The sequence below is a fragment of the Parasteatoda tepidariorum genome, chromosome 8 (genome assembly GCF_982258835.1).
Source record: "Parasteatoda tepidariorum strain Cologne lab strain chromosome 8, Ptep-v5.0, whole genome shotgun sequence".
Lineage (NCBI taxonomy): Eukaryota > Metazoa > Arthropoda > Arachnida > Araneae > Theridiidae > Parasteatoda > Parasteatoda tepidariorum.
Window position 1 is genome coordinate 6,349,762 of NC_141762.1, and position 18,967 is coordinate 6,368,728.

The window sequence follows — 18,967 nt, forward strand, 5'->3', positions numbered from 1 at the left end:
TCCCATTCTGCTGCTCTGTGGAAACTTTATTAGATTATATGGGAGGATTTGATTACGGTGACATTACTGCGGTTCGTAAAATATGTGTATCGATATATGGCGAAGACGCATTACAAATTTTTTAATAAGGAAAATTCCTAGTTTGATGAATGGGTGGGTGGTTGTCGAAGATAGATAAATGGAATTTTACGATTTATTTTTCACTGGCAAAAACTTTAATTTTATAAGAAATAACCAAAATATTACATAACTGGATTATTGACTGTGTATATATTAAACCCTAGGGTTCTGCTCTACTGATATTAAGAACTGCTGGATTAGAATATACAAATTTTGTTTGAAGAACGCTTTGAAGAACCATTTGGCTTGTACTCTACTTTACAATAATATTAGAGACAAGTCCAGTTTTAAAATATTTTCAAATTTCTCGAGAAATACTTATGAAATTATTTTATAACTTTTGAGGTGTTCAGGTCATTCTATTCCTCATACTTAGTAAGGTTAGAAGCTCTCAGAGATTTGAGGGAACGGCAATGAATTACGAATGAAAAAAGTGCTTCTGAACATCCTGTTCCAAAAAATAGAGCTGTAAACATGTAACCTGTATCGATTACTTTGGTTATTGCGTGCAATAACTGCATAAAGTTTCATAAGAATAGCTTTAAAATTTATGGCCATGTTTATAAAAAATAATTCTTTTAACCTGTAAACATATTCTATAAAATTAATCAAAAGTTCTGGAGCAGTTTTTCATTGATAACCAAAATGTAATTTTAAAATTTGTTTAAAAACTCTTTAAAAATTCCGGAAGGAATGAGCATTTAAAATAGTCTTTTCACATTGCGCATGCGCAGAAAATATTAAAAACAAATTTGTTTCATAATTTTGTTGTGAATCATACTTGATAAATTATTAAAAAATACCGATTTGAACATTTTGGAAATTTAAAACGTTTCTAGCTATTTCCTAAGCAACTTTTGTAAATTTTGAAATAAAGCATGACACAGTACTTGATGAAATATATTGACGAAGTTGAGTAACCGTTGAATAAAATTGCCATCCATTTTTCCTTCTCACTCGATCAAGTATTAGTTAGAACAAAATCGCGTTCCATACCCAAAAAACTAAAAAAAAAAAAGAAAAGAAAAACTCCACTAAATTAAAGTGACACCACTAAAGCAGCAAATATTATTAAAATCAATGCACATAGCTAATTTTATTTTATATATATATATATATAATATATAATATAATATTTTATATTATATATATATATATAATATATATAATATAATATTTTATATTATATATATATATATATATATATATATATATATATATATATATATATATATATATATATATATATATATATATATATATAAGAAGATAAAAAGTCTAACTCCAAAAAAAATTCGGTTTTCAAAAATTATACTTAATAAATTAAAAGCTAATTTAACTAGCATTGAAAGTTTAAAAAATGTAGTTGTAAAATATATACATTAAGGCTTAGGGACCTTCCCAATAAAGATTTGTTTAGCGCAGGATAGCCGCTGTTGGACCAATTACCAAACCCTTTTCTCTGACTTGTTCGGTATTTTAAGATTTTATCGTTGTCCTACCATGCGTTTGCAACTCTGAGTCGACAGTCAAATATGGATCAGTCTGTTGGCTTTTAAGAGCGTTTACTTATTATATTGAAGTTTAAAGTTCTTTTTTCCCATTTTTATTAGATATTTTTTGTTTTTTAAACATTGAGTAGAATTTTTTTTTTCAAGATTTGACTTACTTACAATATAAGAAACGGTCATCATTTAAGAACGAAATTCGAACAAAATTCGAAAAACTGTCTGGAATACTGCAACAAATTAAATTAACTTTCAGTTCAGCGTGCGACTGACTTCTCCTCTTCAATCTCATATTCTAGATTATATCAGAATCAAAATATTCAAGTGCCAGATTATCGAAAATATATCTGAAATAATGCAACGAATATAATTAACCTTCAATTCAGCTTGCGATCTTTCCTCATCAATCGCATACTGTAGATTAACCAGAATCACATTTTTCAGGCATTAGATTATCGAAAAATTATTTGGAATAATGCAATGAATAAAATTAACCTTCAATTCAGCTTGCGATTTCCTCTTCAGTTGCATACTGTAAATTAACCAGAATCACATTTTTCAGGCATTAGATTATCGAAATATTATTTGGAATAATGCAATGAATAAAATTAACCTTCAATTCAGCTTGCGATTTCCTCTTCAGTTGCATACTGTAAATTAACCAGAATCACATTTTTCAGGCATTAGATTATCGAAAAATTATTTGGAATAATGCAATGAATAAAATTAACCTTCAATTCAGCTTGCGATTTCCTCTTCAGTTGCATACTGTAAATTAACCAGAATCACATTTTTCAGGCATTAGATTATCGAAAAATTATTTGGAATAATGCAATGAATAAAATTAACCTTCAATTCAGCTTGCGATTTCCTCTTCAGTTGCATACTGTAAATTAACCAGAATCACATTTTTCAGGCATTAGATTATCGAAAAATTATTTGGAATAATGCAATGAATAAAATTAACCTTCAATTCAGCTTGCGATTTCCTCTTCAGTTGCATACTGTAAATTAACCAGAATCACATTTTTCAGGCATTAGATTATCGAAAAATTATTTGGAATAATGCAATGAATAAAATTAACCTTCAATTCAGCTTGCGATTTCCTCTTCAGTTGCATACTGTAAATTAACCAGAATCACATTTTTCAGGCATTAGATTATCGAAAAATTATTTGGAATAATGCAATGAATAAAATTAACCTTCAATTCAGCTTGCGATTTCCTCTTCAGTTGCATACTGTAAATTAACCAGAATCACATTTTTCAGGCATTAGATTATCGAAATATTATTTGGAATAATGCAATGAATAAAATTAACCTTCAATTCAGCTTGCGATTTCCTCTTCAGTTGCATACTGTAAATTAACCAGAATCACATTTTTCAGGCATTAGATTATCGAAAAATTATTTGGAATAATGCAATGAATAAAATTAACCTTCAATTCAGCTTGCGATTTCCTCTTCAGTTGCATACTGTAAATTAACCAGAATCACATTTTTCAGGCATTAGATTATCGAAAAATTATTTGGAATAATGCAATGAATAAAATTAACCTTCAATTCAGCTTGCGATTTCCTCTTCAGTTGCATACTGTAAATTAACCAGAATCACATTTTTCAGGCATTAGATTATCGAAAAATTATTTGGAATAATGCAATGAATAAAATTAACCTTCAATTCAGCTTGCGATTTCCTCTTCAGTTGCATACTGTAAATTAACCAGAATCACATTTTTCAGGCATTAGATTATCGAAATATTATTTGGAATAATGCAATGAATAAAATTAACCTTCAATTCAGCTTGCGATTTCCTCTTCAGTTGCATACTGTAAATTAACCAGAATCACATTTTTCAGACATTAGATTATCGAAAAATTATTTGGAATAATGCAATGAATAAAATTAACCTTCAATTCAGCTTGCGATTTCCTCTTCAGTTGCATACTGTAAATTAACCAGAATCACATTTTTCAGGCATTAGATTATCGAAAAATTATTTGGAATAATGCAATGAATAAAATTAACCTTCAATTCAGCTTGCGATTTCCTCTTCAGTTGCATACTGTAAATTAACCAGAATCACATTTTTCAGGCATTAGATTATCGAAAAATTATTTGGAATAATGCAATGAATAAAATTAACCTTCAATTCAGCTTGCGATTTCCTCTTCAGTTGCATACTGTAAATTAACCAGAATCACATTTTTCAGGCATTAGATTATCGAAAAATTATTTGGAATAATGCAATGAATAAAATTAACCTTCAATTCAGCTTGCGATTTCCTCTTCAGTTGCATACTGTAAATTAACCAGAATCACATTTTTCAGGCATTAGATTATCGAAAAATTATTTGGAATAATGCAATGAATAAAATTAACCTTCAATTCAGCTTGCGATCTTTCCTCTTCAGTTGCATACTGTAAATTAACCAGAATCACATTTTTCAGGTATCAGATTATCGAAAAATTATCTGGAATAATGCAATGAATAAAGTTAACATTCAATTCAGCATGAGATCACTCCTCTTTAGTTTCATATTGTAGATTAACCAAAATCGGATTATTCAGGTATCGGATATAACGCTTTGGACATACCTCACTCGTCTAGATAGCAATGTTTACGTTTCGCCTTTGCTTCCCCCTCCCACCCTCTATATTCAAAATGGGGGCTACAATTCAATTTAGAAAATGAGTTGTCCAGTTTTATTCAAATTATTTTCATGGTAATATTTTTTTAAATCAAAAAGTAAAAAGTAAAATCAAAAGTTTAAAGTAAAATTTTTGTTTTAATTTTATATATATATTTAATTATTCTTAAATTGTAGTTAATGTACTATAAAAGGGATTAATATGATCCCTCATAGGGCATATCACTGTTCATAGGATAATTAGTGGAAGTTTATTGCTCTGAAATAAGAAGAAAAATAATTTATTCAAAATTTCTAAACGTGTCTGCCACCTAACGATGTGGATTCTTATTACATCATGATAATAGTATTTGCTTGACCCCGTTCTTAAAGTCCGATTTAATCTAACCTTTAAAAATATTCTATTTAAGAACAGAAGAAAAATAAAATATTAAAGGGTGGACATTGAAAGGATCGAAAATCTTTTTCATGACACACTGCTTAGATTTGACCTTGAGAGTCTAGAACGAGAAATTCTAACCTTGGTTATCGAGCAAATGATATGGATTTAAAACTGCCGCTTGCGTATTTTTCATTTTTCTTCTTCGAATTATATAATTAATGTTTTTACCCAAGGCGATCCAGCGTAATGAGTAACTGGGTTTTTCAATGTTCAAATTATCTATCAATAGTTCTTCTGATTCAACCAATTAGGTGCAAGTTCGATTCATTGCGTCATTCCGTGTCAGTTTCGAACATTTTTAATTTCTAATCACACTTCCTTTAATAAGAGCATTTTTCTTACTCTCCGTTTTTCATATAAATAAAATCTAATCTATCATATAATTATTTGTGTTAGATGTAATTAAAAAACGTTTGAAGTACGTAATCATTATTTAACCCTAAATAGCAGGGCTCGAAATGAACGGAGGTCCATTAAAATTTGATCAGGGCAGTCATAAAATAATTATCAATGGTCCATATTCAATGTTAAGGGATGATATGCTTTTTTTAATTATTATTTTCGGTTTCATGTTTTGATTTGTGATTTTGTTTAGGTATCTGAACGGGTGTGACAAGATTTTTTTTAAAAAAGAGCCTTAATTAAATTTTCAATTTTATTTTTGATAAGCAGGGGTCCTAAATTTGAAAACTTTAAGTAAACTTAAAAAACTTAGAAAATAATTTTTCAAAACAAGGGCAAATTTGATTATAAAAAGCTTACAGCTCCACAACAACTTATAATGTATAAATATCAATCTAATTTTTTTCACGTCCAATAATTTTTTCCAGCTAATTACAAATCAACTAAAACCTTTAAGAAACTTCAAAGACACAATGAAATAGAACGAAATATAATGCTCAATGTTAATTTTTCAAAAGTAAGATTCTAAACATTCTTACCTAAAGCGTGATAAAAATAAAAAATTCACACATAGACAATAGTTTTTAGATCAAAACACAACTAACCTTATGCAAAGTCTACAAAAAAGTTTCAAAGAATTTTATAAACTTTTTTTGTAGTGCGTGTTAGCATGAATAGATTTTCTTAAAATCAGCGTTCTTCTAAAAATGTATTTAATGTTCATATTTGCCAAAAAAATATAGTTACCCATACATACTTACATATTGTATTTACATATAGTATGTGATCGTAATTACTTGTAATCGTTTATTTTGATAACAAGTAATCACAATTACTTGTAATAACTATTGTATATAACCATATATTTTGATTACTTATAATCATAATCACCCGTAATCGTTTTTATTATGATTGCTTAGAATCGCGATTACAGTTGTAATCAAAATTATGATGAGTTGTATTCACGATGACAAGCAACTGATAATTTTAATCGACTATAATAACCACAATTACAAGCAATTGATTACTGTAATCGATTATTCTAATCATGATTATAGCTGTACGCAAGTAGTTTGTATTACAAGTAATTGATTACTGTAATTGACTGTTGTAATCACGATTACAGCTGTAATCAAAATTAAGATATAATCATGATTACAAATAATTAATTACTGTAATAGATTACATTTTTGTCCTCCTCTGTTCTACATAGAATAATAAAAGTAAAAAATCTTTTGGCTGCTATGTCGCTATAAGAAGCTTTTTTTCCCTGCAGAAACAAAAAAGAAAGAAAGAAAAAAGATTGCAAATTGCACCTGTCGTGGGGTTCCGAGGGCTCGATGAGAAAGTATATGTCAGTTTCGTTCAACAAGTCGTCATTTCGAATCCGATGATTGGCATGGTTAGTTGAAATAACCCCCAATTTGAATTTGAAGAAACGATATAAAATGGACAAAAGGAGACACAAAAATACAAAAATAAATTCATTGAAACCGATGGTGGATGTAATTATTTTTTTTATAACCGGCCCATTTTTAGGTTTACGACTAACAATGCTCAACGCCGTAGCCGTGTAAGTTTGAGCTCAACCTATTATAATCATGATTATAGCTGTAAACAAGTAGTCTTACCAACCTTAACCAAAAGGAATTCCATGAGCATTGGAACAAACTGGTGTTCGTTGTTAGAACTAACCTGCATTTGCATTACATAGACTGAAAAAAAATTCACTGTTAGTCCTACAGCAAAGGAATTCTAACCCATGTTTCATCTATCACAGAAGATATTTTTGAATCAGCAGAGTGGTCGATGAGAGCCAGGGAGAGATCGAAGGCAAGATTTGGATCGAGCAGCCGTAGTTAGGATTTGATTCCAATCATTCGATAAACCTGATCTTACATCGGTACTTTCACATCGCCGTCAGGGAATTCGTATAAACCAGTTTTCGCTGGCATACGAACTGCGGTCACCTCATGGGTAGGTGAACGTTCTATCCCTTGAGCCACCGTGACTTGGGAGCTGGAATTTACAGAAACGATGGGTTTCGACTTATGGAGAAACATGACTTAGAAAATGAAATTATTAGTCGACACGGGCACCTCGTGATTACATTTCCTATTGTGTCACCGTTACGTCATAGTAGTTTAATTTTTTTCTATTTGTTATAAAACAATAAATGTTTTCTTTCTTTCTTAAAAAAATAGTTATGAAATCAATCATACGTCCTTAAAATAAATGACATATTCGACTTCAGCTCCACAAATCTGTAAAAGTATTTTTTTTTATTTATCGTCAAGGTTTTATATTTTGCGTGATGCCACTTCCTTGCTAATGTTGTTTCCATAATGTTTTGTTCAAATATTACGTACGCACCGAACGGGGGAGGGGATTTCTGATCTTTGCTGACAAGAGGGAGGAGGGGTATGAGGATATCTTACGCAAGACATTAAAATTATAGTATTCAAAATTTCTTTTATATGCCAAAAAATGGGACAAAAGAATTTGAAGAAATTAATCTTGGTAAAACTTTAAATAAAAGTTAAGTTTGAGGAAAAGAAATATTGGAAAGAAATTTCCTTCTGGAGTATGGGAGGTCAGGAGTTTTAAACATAGAAGGAAAAAATGAAATATTTCTTAAGAGTATTTCGTACAAAATTTTACAATACGAATAAGAATTTTTTATTTTTTTACATACAATTATTTACATATAATTACATCCTATTCTTAAATTTAATCCAAAAATTAGATTACTGTTCGAAAAGTGAAGGTTAAAACGAAGAAATGAGGGAGTGTCGTGCTTACGTAATTTTTGAGTTTCCCTCTATATTTATTTCTCTCTTCTGTTTCTGGTTTACATTCGATAAAAGCGATTGAATAGATGGAAATCACCACAAAGACATTCTAGAAGGGCTCGATCACTAATTTAAAGCTTATTTAAAAAAATGAAAAGAAAGAAAAACAAATTGAAGGAAAGGTATAATTTTTTGTCTTCCTCGTGTTATGATAGATATGTTCATAAAGGGAAAACTTTATATTTTTATATATTTTCTGTATTTATCTTAACTTTAGATATTAAATGGCGAGATAATTCATTCTTTACCTGTGTGACCTTACTTTTAATGCTTAATTAATTGTTTGATTGATATAGCAACAGCGACTTGTTTGTTAAGCTACTCGAGGTCTTTTGCTTATCTTTGCATAAAACTCGCCGTAATTATCGCATTTTATTTAATTTAATCGGCAGACTGACCTCTAAAAATTATAACACTGCCTGTATCAAAATTGTTTACAAGGACATAATGTGTCCTCCATTTTTGAATTTAATTCGATTCGAGGTGACTCATTTGATCTATTTTCTATTAAAAAGGAAATGTTTTTACTAGTACTATGAAGTTATTTATTAAGAAAGTATTTCAAACTAAGCAAAAAATCTTATATACAAAATGCGGTACAATATATACCGTAACAATACAGTAAACAGCTCATTGAAGCTAAATAATCCAATAGCGTAAACAGCGTATTGAAGCTAAATAAGCTAATACCGTAAATAGCGCATTGTAGTTAAATAAGCAAATACCGAAAACAGCGCATTGATTTAAATAATCAAATACCGTAAACAGAGCACTGGAGCTAAATAAAACCATACCGTAAATACTGTAGTGAAGCTATACAGATAAATACAGTAAACACCGTAAGGAAGCAAAATAAGCACCATCCGAAAAAATAAATATTTCAATAAAACTAATACCATCTTGCATATATAAGTCATTTAGTTTGTGAAACTCAATATGTCAATACCGTGAAATTAAAACGAAAGACGCTATTTTTTTTAAATTATAGAATTTTTTTTGAACTGCAGATTTTTTTCACCATTTTCCTTCATGCTACGATCAACATTTATAATTATAATTATTATTATCCTTGTACTTATAGTATTATGTATTTCTAGAGCGATGAATCAATAATAAATCAATAATTTGCCTAATGATTGAAAGTAATTCATTTATTAACAAAATAATAAATGATAATTTTAATAAAATAATAAATGACAATTTTAGTAAAATAATAAATGACAATTTTAGTGAAATAATAAAATTAAACTTACGTATTAAATTCTGTTAATTGAATTTTTGCATTTCGAGAAAAAGAATAACGCTGAAATAACATGGTAGAAAATCACGTGATTGTGTTTGGCGTGTTAACGTTACAGCTATTAAGTTTGGTACGATTTTTGTTTCAGATTTAATTTAACTCCTGCAAGCGATGTGTGTGTGTCAAACCTGATTAGCTGGTGAATTGTGGCATAAACAATAACCCCATGCGTGACTTCGTTTGCAGGTATTCACTTCCCAGGATTTCCAGGAATGTAAATAAAATGTTTTTTTTTTTAAATTGTGAAAAGGTTTAAGTTATTATTTCAATTAATTTTAAAAAATTTTAATGGAGTAGCTAATATTTAAAAAAAAATATTTTATGGTTCTCGTTCCTATACTCGTTTATAAGGACTATGTTTTGGTGACAGTATCTCCGAGTTGTCACCAACAACACAAACATTGTTTCCTGTACCCGAAATGCATGAATTTTAAATTTGAAATGTATTGTTAATAAATTTCGTTATCAATGATGATCACGATACTGTTATATTAGATAAGTATTGTTTTAAATAATTATTGGCCATATATCGTACTTGATACATCTAGGTAGCCGGGGATCTGTTTAAAAAAGTATTTGATGTTGTTTTAACGTTTTGGCGAATTTAGCTTCAGAATCCCTATAATCGAATAGTAAAATGAAGAATGTGTTTGTGTCTCCAACTCCCAAATAATTTGTTTTATCGTCCTGAAATTCGGACTGAGGGTAAAAAGGGAAATTTTAGACCATGATCCTAAAAATCGTTCAAAAATTTCTATTTGGTCGCTCAGGAGAAGAGACATTTATAAAATTAGATTTTTCTTATTGGTTTAGAGCTAGAGATATAAATGATATAAATGAAACAGCAAACAAATTTAAAGATAACTTCAGTGATGTTTGCTTGCTTATACTTCTCATTTATCAAAAAAAAGAAGAAGTTTAAAGCACGTTCTTAGGCATTTAATTATTTTTTATTCGTTTAGTCAGATAAACTCGATGATCAACTAAGCCTAGGGACTACGTCACCAAATTAGCATTCCTTAAGAAATGTTAAAATGCGTGTTTATATTTTTAATATAATTTTACTTTTAAAAAGCATTGCTATAAAACTAAATAATTCTAATAAACCATAAACTAAATTATCAACGGTATTTGAAATGAAAAAAAATTATAAACTAAAATGCAAAATTAATGGAGAAATAGCGTTAAATCGTTTAGGATATGGGTAAAATATCGACGTATTACTATCATTGACACCAATGATGATGGTTGATTTTGGCAAAAGTTACAAACTGAAATAAAAATCAAACTATGTGCGCTAAAAAGCATATAATTAATGGATTCTTTTCTAACTCTTTTGAATTTTTCAGGATCAATTCAACCAATTTTACTCAAATTTTGTATATTACCATTTAAAATTAATTTAAAAATAAAAAACTCCTTAAAATGATGCAAAAATTGTATACCTTACAATTCAAAATTAAAAAATAATAAATAATTACTAAAAGTTATTTTTTGCATTGAATTATCTTTGGATAAACAAATTTTATTACTGTGCTTAGAAATTTTTCAATTCGTTTAAAAAGTATCCGAGATATGATGAAATACGCAAAAGAAAAAATTAACATTAAGGTGTCTAAACTTTGGAGAGCTCTTCTGACCAAACTATGGGAACCATGTTTCCCGAATTGCTACCGCCCCCCCCCCTATATTTTAGGGGTCAGAAATGCGAATCCTTCGAAAAAAAAGATATGTTTATTGTGAAAGTGCGTTTTTGTGTCTGATTTCGAAACTTAAAATATCTTCTGTACTTATTAATTAGCTTATTTGAGGTTACCCATCTCAAGCCATTAAGATTGAGTCCTAGAACGTGAAGATCCGATCATTACACCAAAAGTTATTCGGGGTTCGCCGTTTTTTTCTTAGCGTACTGTACATATTGACTGTACACAATTTTACACATAATATAGGACTATATTTTAAAACCCTTTACCCTAGTACCCTTTAGATTATCGCCAAGTTGGTCGCCAGGATGTGTGATGGAGGAACAGCGTTTGGATTTTAATGGAGAAATGATTTTTTAAAAGCAAATATAACTTTTTTCTCCCAGGTTCCGAACTTTATTTAACTCTAATTTTACTCTTAAAAAAAGTTGCACGGTACTATAAAATCTAAAAATATCTGGATAACAAAAGCATGAATTTAAAAAAAATGTAACGAGATAAATTAAAAAATAAAAGAACGAGATAATTTATGGAACGTCAGAAAGTTGATTATTAAGCCTTACCTATTGAAACGCAGTGCTATAAGCGAAAGCAGAGAGCACGCCGCACTTTACTATACTCAATACTCAAGTTGATTATTTTTGATGAGAAAAATTTTTGTTTTGAATTTAAGGTTCATACTAGCCAGTTACAGATTTTTCCTTTCATTCATTTGCTAAGCCGTTACGGGTAGTTTAATTTAATTTTGCTTAATTCATGTTTAAATGAGGTGTTTATCTGAAATTTCCCCTTGAAAACTCACCCTTCTTATTATATCCCATTTGTTTTTATTCAGAACTTCATAACAATTGATAAAAAATATTTATTGATTAAATATTTCAATCGTTTATAGGTATAAAAAGCGACTAACTTGCAACTGTCGACAAAAATGTTGCAATCGGTTCTTTAAAATGATAACAAGTTAGTTATTTTAAGAATTGATAAAGATAGTTTTTTTTAAAAAAAAAGTAGAAAAAAGAGAACGGAAAAAAATAATTTAAAAACTTATATGTAATATATGAGTTATCCCTAACACGGTGTTATTCCATTAGCGTGAGAAGAGTCATAGGAGAAGAAAGTATGTTAGTTTCTGTCATGATTTTCAAATAGCTTAAGAACTTTTAAATTAGGAAACTATATGAAAAATAACGTTACATTGAACATAGTTATAAAGGAAAGAAGCGTGGAAATTTAAAAAAAATATATATTTGACAATTAAATACGGAAAATATTAAGAAAGAGAAAAATATCGTAGTACATTCCTATACAATTGAGAAGAGGAAGAGAAGGCAGGGGGGAGGGTTCAAGACATGAAATTGGTCTTCTCCCCAGATGGCGTATTCAAGCGATCGTCACTAATTTTACTACAGATTCTTTTTAAATATTAACACGTTATTCTCGGAATGGTATTCTACAAACATTGCCACACTCTTTTAAACATACTGCCTATTTTTTGAAACAGGCAGCATTCTTAATATTCTGGAATTTTGGATTTTCATGTTTTGAAAATACCGCAATTGCTTTTACACAAAATTATTTTTTTCAAAATAATTTTAAATTATTGAAAAGAATCCAACTTTCAGGCGAAACTTTGAAACAGACCTTAAAAAATATTAGCATATTACAGTAGGAACATGATTCTGTTACAGAAGAAAAGAAAAAATGTTTGCAACCGCTAAACGAGTACGTAGCGTTTTTTCTCTCTCCCGGAAATGTCGTTTGGAAGTTATTCCTCTTCCTTCCATCCTTCCTTCCATTTTATTTATTTATTTACCAATTTATTTTTGAAGGTAACGTCCTGCACTTATTTTTGTTATTAAATTATGTGACATTAAAAACATCAAATCAAATAAGTTGCGATGAAAGTGACAGTCATTAATAGAATTCTATTTTTTTAATACGGCATTCATAAAATTGTTGCAAAGAAGAAAAAAAATTGTTTGGTCCTTACGTAACATACATGAACGAAAACGATTATTTTCGAGAGTGAACACTGAGCGCCCTTCTGAAGAAGAAAGAAAGGGAAGGTAGAAAAAAAAAAGGATATCGAGTTTTATTACGTCGGTTAGACCTTTTTTTGTTCTCTATCAAGTGATGCAGGAGGAGATGGAGAAACGGATAAAATACTCCACCTTTAATTAGCTTTCTCAAGAGCAGACGACTATTTGTCGAATTGATTGAATGATAAATCTTTTGAATGTTCTAAAATAGAACTTTCATTCATTATTTAATTTTGGTTTGATACAAACACGTGATGGATTTTGAAGATGTTCTGGAGGATGTAGGGGCTTGGGGACGCTTTCAGAAATGTTTGTTAGCCTTTTATGGATTCTCCGTGTCTATGGTAGCTTCCATTCCCGGAATGGTCCTGTTGTTCATGGTGATGGTACCGGATCACAGCTGTCATATACCGGAATTGGCAAATGTGACCAGGAAGGATACGATACCGTTTCAACCCTCAGAGTCGGACGCATCATGTCGGATACACGTTGTGAACAATAGTAGCACTGAAGAGATGACATGCATTTACGGTTGGCAATACGACAAAACATATTTTGATGACACTGCTGCAACAAAGGTAAGATGATTTTTTTCCTAAAATCAAGCATAAAATGAATTATTAGTAAGGTTATTTATATATGCGTTGCATATATATATATATACATATATATATTCGTTTCAATTCTTTTTAGTGCTCCTCAAACTATTGTATTGATATATTTTGCTTTAGCTATGCTGATATAATATTAGAAAGCACTCCTTTTTGTGGATATAATCGTGTGAGCTGATGTAGAGATTATATCTTTTCTCTATTTTGTTTTCAGGACTTTTAATTTTTTTAGAATAATAAATAACAAAAAATAAATAATAAATAAAAATATTTTATAAAATACTCTTAAAAAATAATTTTTTCTTCCCTTGTCATTATTTTTTATTATTTTTCCATACTTTCTCAATTATTTAATTTATCTATCTATCTATATCTATCTATCTATCTTATATATATATATATATATATATATATATATATATATATATATATATATATATATATATATATATATATATATATATATATATATATATATATATGGGGACGGCATGAGTGGTCGTCTTAGAGTAAATAGGCACTGTTTTTAAAACAAAAAATATATATTGAAAATTAAATTTACATAAGGACGGACGATTAACAGTAACATAAATAAAACAAAAAGTAAATAAATGAGTAAGAGTTCGTCTTTAAATGTTTTGTATAATCATAACTCCTCTTTGGAATCCATACGTCTTTTTTGGTTCGTTGTCCACCGCGCTCTCTCGTCTTAGGGAAATTCCCATTGCTTCCTAGTCGTGCACAGGGATCAGCTTCTAGCTTACATAGTCTGGCGGGACTTCTAGCTAAAAGCGACTTCTAGCTGACGGATCTGAGAACTGAGATCAGCTTTGTCTACAGGAACTGGCACCATATATATATATATATGATATCTTAAAGCATATTATCGGGTTGTTCAGAAAGTAATCACGTAATTTCTCAACAGAGGACTTAATTATATTTTTTCGAAGTCCATTCATACCTAAGCCGCATAATAATTAAATATTTTGATAGGTGATATAGTAAGTTTTGCTTGCTAAAAACGGAATCGGCACGGAAAGAAATTTGTGCCTCCGTGTTGACATCTGTGATCTTCATTTCAAATGTCAAGAAAATTATCCGTTTTCGAAGGGCATCATCTCTGGGGACGAAAAATAATTTATCAAAGACAATGTTGTGGTCCCTACACAATTTTTTAGACGTTGAAACCTTTACCTTCAATGAGGAGGTCAATTCATTTTAATCTGTACTATTGGAATTTTCATTCCAAAATTGCGGTAAAATGACCGTCAGCAGTCTGTAAATCCGTAAAGTTTACTGTAAAGAACATTTTTCACCTTGACGGTTTTGGAACTGTGTACAATTAGTATAATGATTAAAACATAAATACAAAACTGTACAGTTTTGTAAGCATTAAGAACTAACATAGTTTTAAAACCGTTAAAAAGAAACTTGGGAGCTATAGTTTTTGTTAAGGTAATGTTAGAGATGCAGGACAAAAATGGAGGAGTGTAGGACACTCTTCATGTGTTGAAAGGGAATGGAGGAAATATTGTGGGGTTAACACTGGGATTATACTTGTTTACATTTTTGACATTGTTGTGTAAGCACTTATATTATCAGATTCTGTGTACAGTTTTGGCGGCCTGGTTAAAATGCAGATATGTAAATGGGTGTAAGTCAGAAACTTCCCTTTTAACACATTAAATCATAATAACTCTTATAACTTCAAAATTATTAATTCTATTAGTTTAGTTTCGATTTATTTCAATTTATGCTAAATAAATGCGTGTCTACATTGCTTGTCTGTATAGCAATTATAACGTGTTAATGTTCACAAGTACAGAACAATATTTTTTATCTGTAAAAATCTTTTAGTAACTTTTGAACTATTAATAATAGTTCTATGAAATTTCATTCGAAGTAAAAAATACATCGGAAACAATATATCACCACCTTTGAGTTGACACATAGTTCAACACCAGTTTTTTGATAGAAACAAGAGGAAAATGAAAAAGGAACCAACAGAATTTGTAAAACTGTCTATATCCTATAGCACAAAAGAAGATAAAAGATACAAACACAGCTACAAGTATTAACTGATTTTTAATTTTTGTCCAACTATTGACTCTAGTCAGAGGCAGTTGTTATTTCAAAATAGTTACCATGCTCAAAATAATATTAAATGCTTCTGAAATTGTTAATAATAAATCGGATTTGATTATATTTGACTGGGTTGCATCTCATTGGATAAATCCTAAAAAATCTATAAGATCTAAATTTTTGTTTCCCTGATCCATAAAAGCTTTTATAACTTCTGATTTTATAGTTTGTGAATCGACAAGAGAGGAGTTTTATTCGATTCAGAGTGATAAAATACATCGAAGAATTAGGTTACTTGTCTAGATAGCAAAGTTTCTTCCCTTGCCCTCCTCCCCCATAAAATTCTAGATTGATACTGCAGCTCACCCTCAATGGAAGATATTAACATCAGATATCCATATTCAGGGCAAGCGCTAAGGATTTCAAATTATTAGCCAGTGAATTAGCTAAATATCAAAAATATTCGCCAATTTTCTAACGTCTTTTCGCCAAATGCAAATCTTAACAATTTTTTATGATAGACTTTTCCTCATGGAAAACTGTTTTACTGTAGTTTGTTATTATTTGGACCCAATTCTAGTTGGTTATGTCGCGCACAAAGGCGCCGGCAGCGGGGTGCAAGGGGGTGCACTTGCACCCCCCTGGCTTTTTTTTAAAAAAACAATTAGAGATACAGAAAAAATTTTTTATAAAATCTTTTTGTTAAACATATTTTTATGGAAAAACAAATAATTAAGTAATTATTGATACATAACAATTAAAAAATTGTTTAATCAAACAAGAATTGTAATCGTCTTGTTTGCTGTCCAAATCTATTTTTAACTTTTTCAATGAATTCTGAGTCATCTTTGATTCTTTTCTTATGCACACTGAGCATTCACAAACTTGGCAGATATCTAAGCTATATTTTTAAATTTCATTTAATAAAATGTAAATAATATATTTTCCATTAGTTATTCAGTTTAACAAAGGTGTATAACACAAGCTGACTTCTCGCAACTGTAAAACTTCATCAACACAATAAATACCAATGTTAAGCGTGCACAAACACGTTAGTATACGAAACTACTGTTTGTAGTTATTTGTGCTTCAAAGTCAGTAGCTATGCTAGCGCCAGCGCGATCGCCTCTGGGCAAAATTTGTAAGTACAAGAAATTCGTACTTTTTTTTAAATATCTTGCTAACAATGAAGAAACGTATCTTGAAAAAATGAACAGATGAAAGTATATGCAATAACAAAACAAAATGTAATAGTAGAATATTTTAAATTTTTTTCGGGGGTAGGGGGGGTAGTTTGTTAGAGGGTTGCACCCCCTTATATATTATTCTGCCGGCGCCCTTGGTCGCGCATCTACCGAAAATTATTGTAATCGAATAAAAAATACTGATATGTTTAGAAAAATTCATTTAGACGTAATTTTGAGGATCGACATAAAAATATATTTTTCTTTCCAGTGGAAAAAAACCTTTCGCCAATACTTTCACCAAGACACGATTTTATTCGCCAAATTTTCGATTTTATCTCATTTGGCGAGGTGGCGAGCCCCGCACATTGGGCCTAAATTACACTTTTTAAAACAGTTAATAGCATTCCTATAGCTATTTCTGCATTCAATTACTCTACGGGCCTCTGAGATTAGGGCCAAAATATAAAAAAGTTGAATGAGATCTATAGGTCTATAAATTGAATTTTTTTGTTGCTACACTTAAGCCTCTTTTCAGCGAATTTCATAATTTTCTAGTTTGGCAAAAACAGTTCAAAATCTTGAATTTCGTTCTTTTTTTTTATAATTGGCGTTGAAGGACCAACCCAAATTCTGAGTTTACGACTGTCAATGTTCAACTCAGTAGCCTTGGGATTTTGAGCCCTACTTAAAATACAAGAGAACTCCTGGGCCAATCAATGGAACTAACTAACTTCCATGAACGACATTTTGATGGAACTTACCCACATTTGCGTTACATGTAGAGGAAAACCACGAAAACCACCCAAAGTTAGCTCGATTGTGAAGAATTCTAACTCATGATTTGTCTACCACAGAGGATGTTTTATTTTAGCACTGTGGTCGGTGCGAGCCGAGAGCAGTATTCGTATCAACCAGTCACAGCTGGGATTCGAACCTGGGCTACCTCGTTGGAAGGCGAACGCTCTCTTTTCCCAGAGTAACCGTAACTCCTTTAAAGATATTACAAAATTTCTGTGTGCAAAGCTTTCAAGACCAATTGCACTTCTGGTGAATGCAAGGCTAAAGCAAATTATATGAAACAAAAATTAAAATAATGAAATCATAGTTTATGCAAGCTTTATTTGAAATTACTTTCACGTTAAATGATTTGGAAAAATTCTTTTGAAAATCACGACACGTTTTAAAACAGACTTGAAAATCACGAAACACTCTATTTTCAATGATGTGACTCAGAAGTTTTAAAGATTTAATAAATTAAAAAAAGATACTCGAGGTGATCTCGAAAATGATGTTTTATAAAGAACATATGATAATATCTTACCAAAATATCTACCGGTGATTTATAAATATTACTAAGAAATGTTCAAATAAAGTCTGACATTAATTGCTGTAAATTTTGATTAAAAAAAAACCGGAATTAGAGATCAAAAGTAAACATAGTCGACAAATTACATCTTAATTGCTTTTTTTCTTCTTCTTTATGACGTAGGAACACATTTCTTTTTTTTATTTTTTTTGTTTATTGAAAGACACTATCTCCAGAAACTTCTCTACAGTAAAAAGAAACGAAAAAAAAAAAAACTCAATTAGAAACTTTATGTGTACAGTCACATTCATAATGCTAAATAACAAGTAATAAACTTGACTCTTGATCAAAAGCGGCGTAGATGAAGGTGACCGGTTTTGTAGCAAAACATGATTTTCAAACGCACATAAAACGTAAATTTTATATGTGTAGATTTATAAATCTTAGACTTTTTTAAAAAAAAAATTATAATATGAAACAAAAACACTATGCAGATACATTCGGGTATTTATAATCAGTAGTTTTATTTCAATTTATATTAGTTTGTATATTTTAATTTAAATTACTTAAATTTGAATTAATGAGGAATTAATAATTGCGATTCTGAAGGCAGAATTTAGAAAAAGTGCTAAATTGGAACATTGTATACACTTACCAACTTACTACATTAAAATGAAATTCATCTTAATAATTCGAGAAGATAACTCACTATCTTACAATAATTATATTCAAAGTTTATTTAAGGGTTATTATTATTTGCAAA

At 29.9% G+C, this 18,967-nt stretch overlaps 1 protein-coding gene across 1 annotated transcript in view; it reads left to right on the forward strand.

Annotated features, from left to right (window-relative positions):
- The first annotated feature begins 13,010 nt into the window (after positions 1-13,010).
- LOC107445399 (organic cation transporter 1) overlaps positions 13,011-18,967 on the forward strand; it is a 48,177-nt gene continuing 42,220 nt past the window's right edge. The window contains exon 1 of the mRNA XM_043039687.3: positions 13,011-13,596. Coding sequence (XP_042895621.2) covers positions 13,273-13,596 — 324 coding nt within the window. The 5' untranslated portion in view covers positions 13,011-13,272. The remainder of the gene's footprint in view (positions 13,597-18,967) is intronic.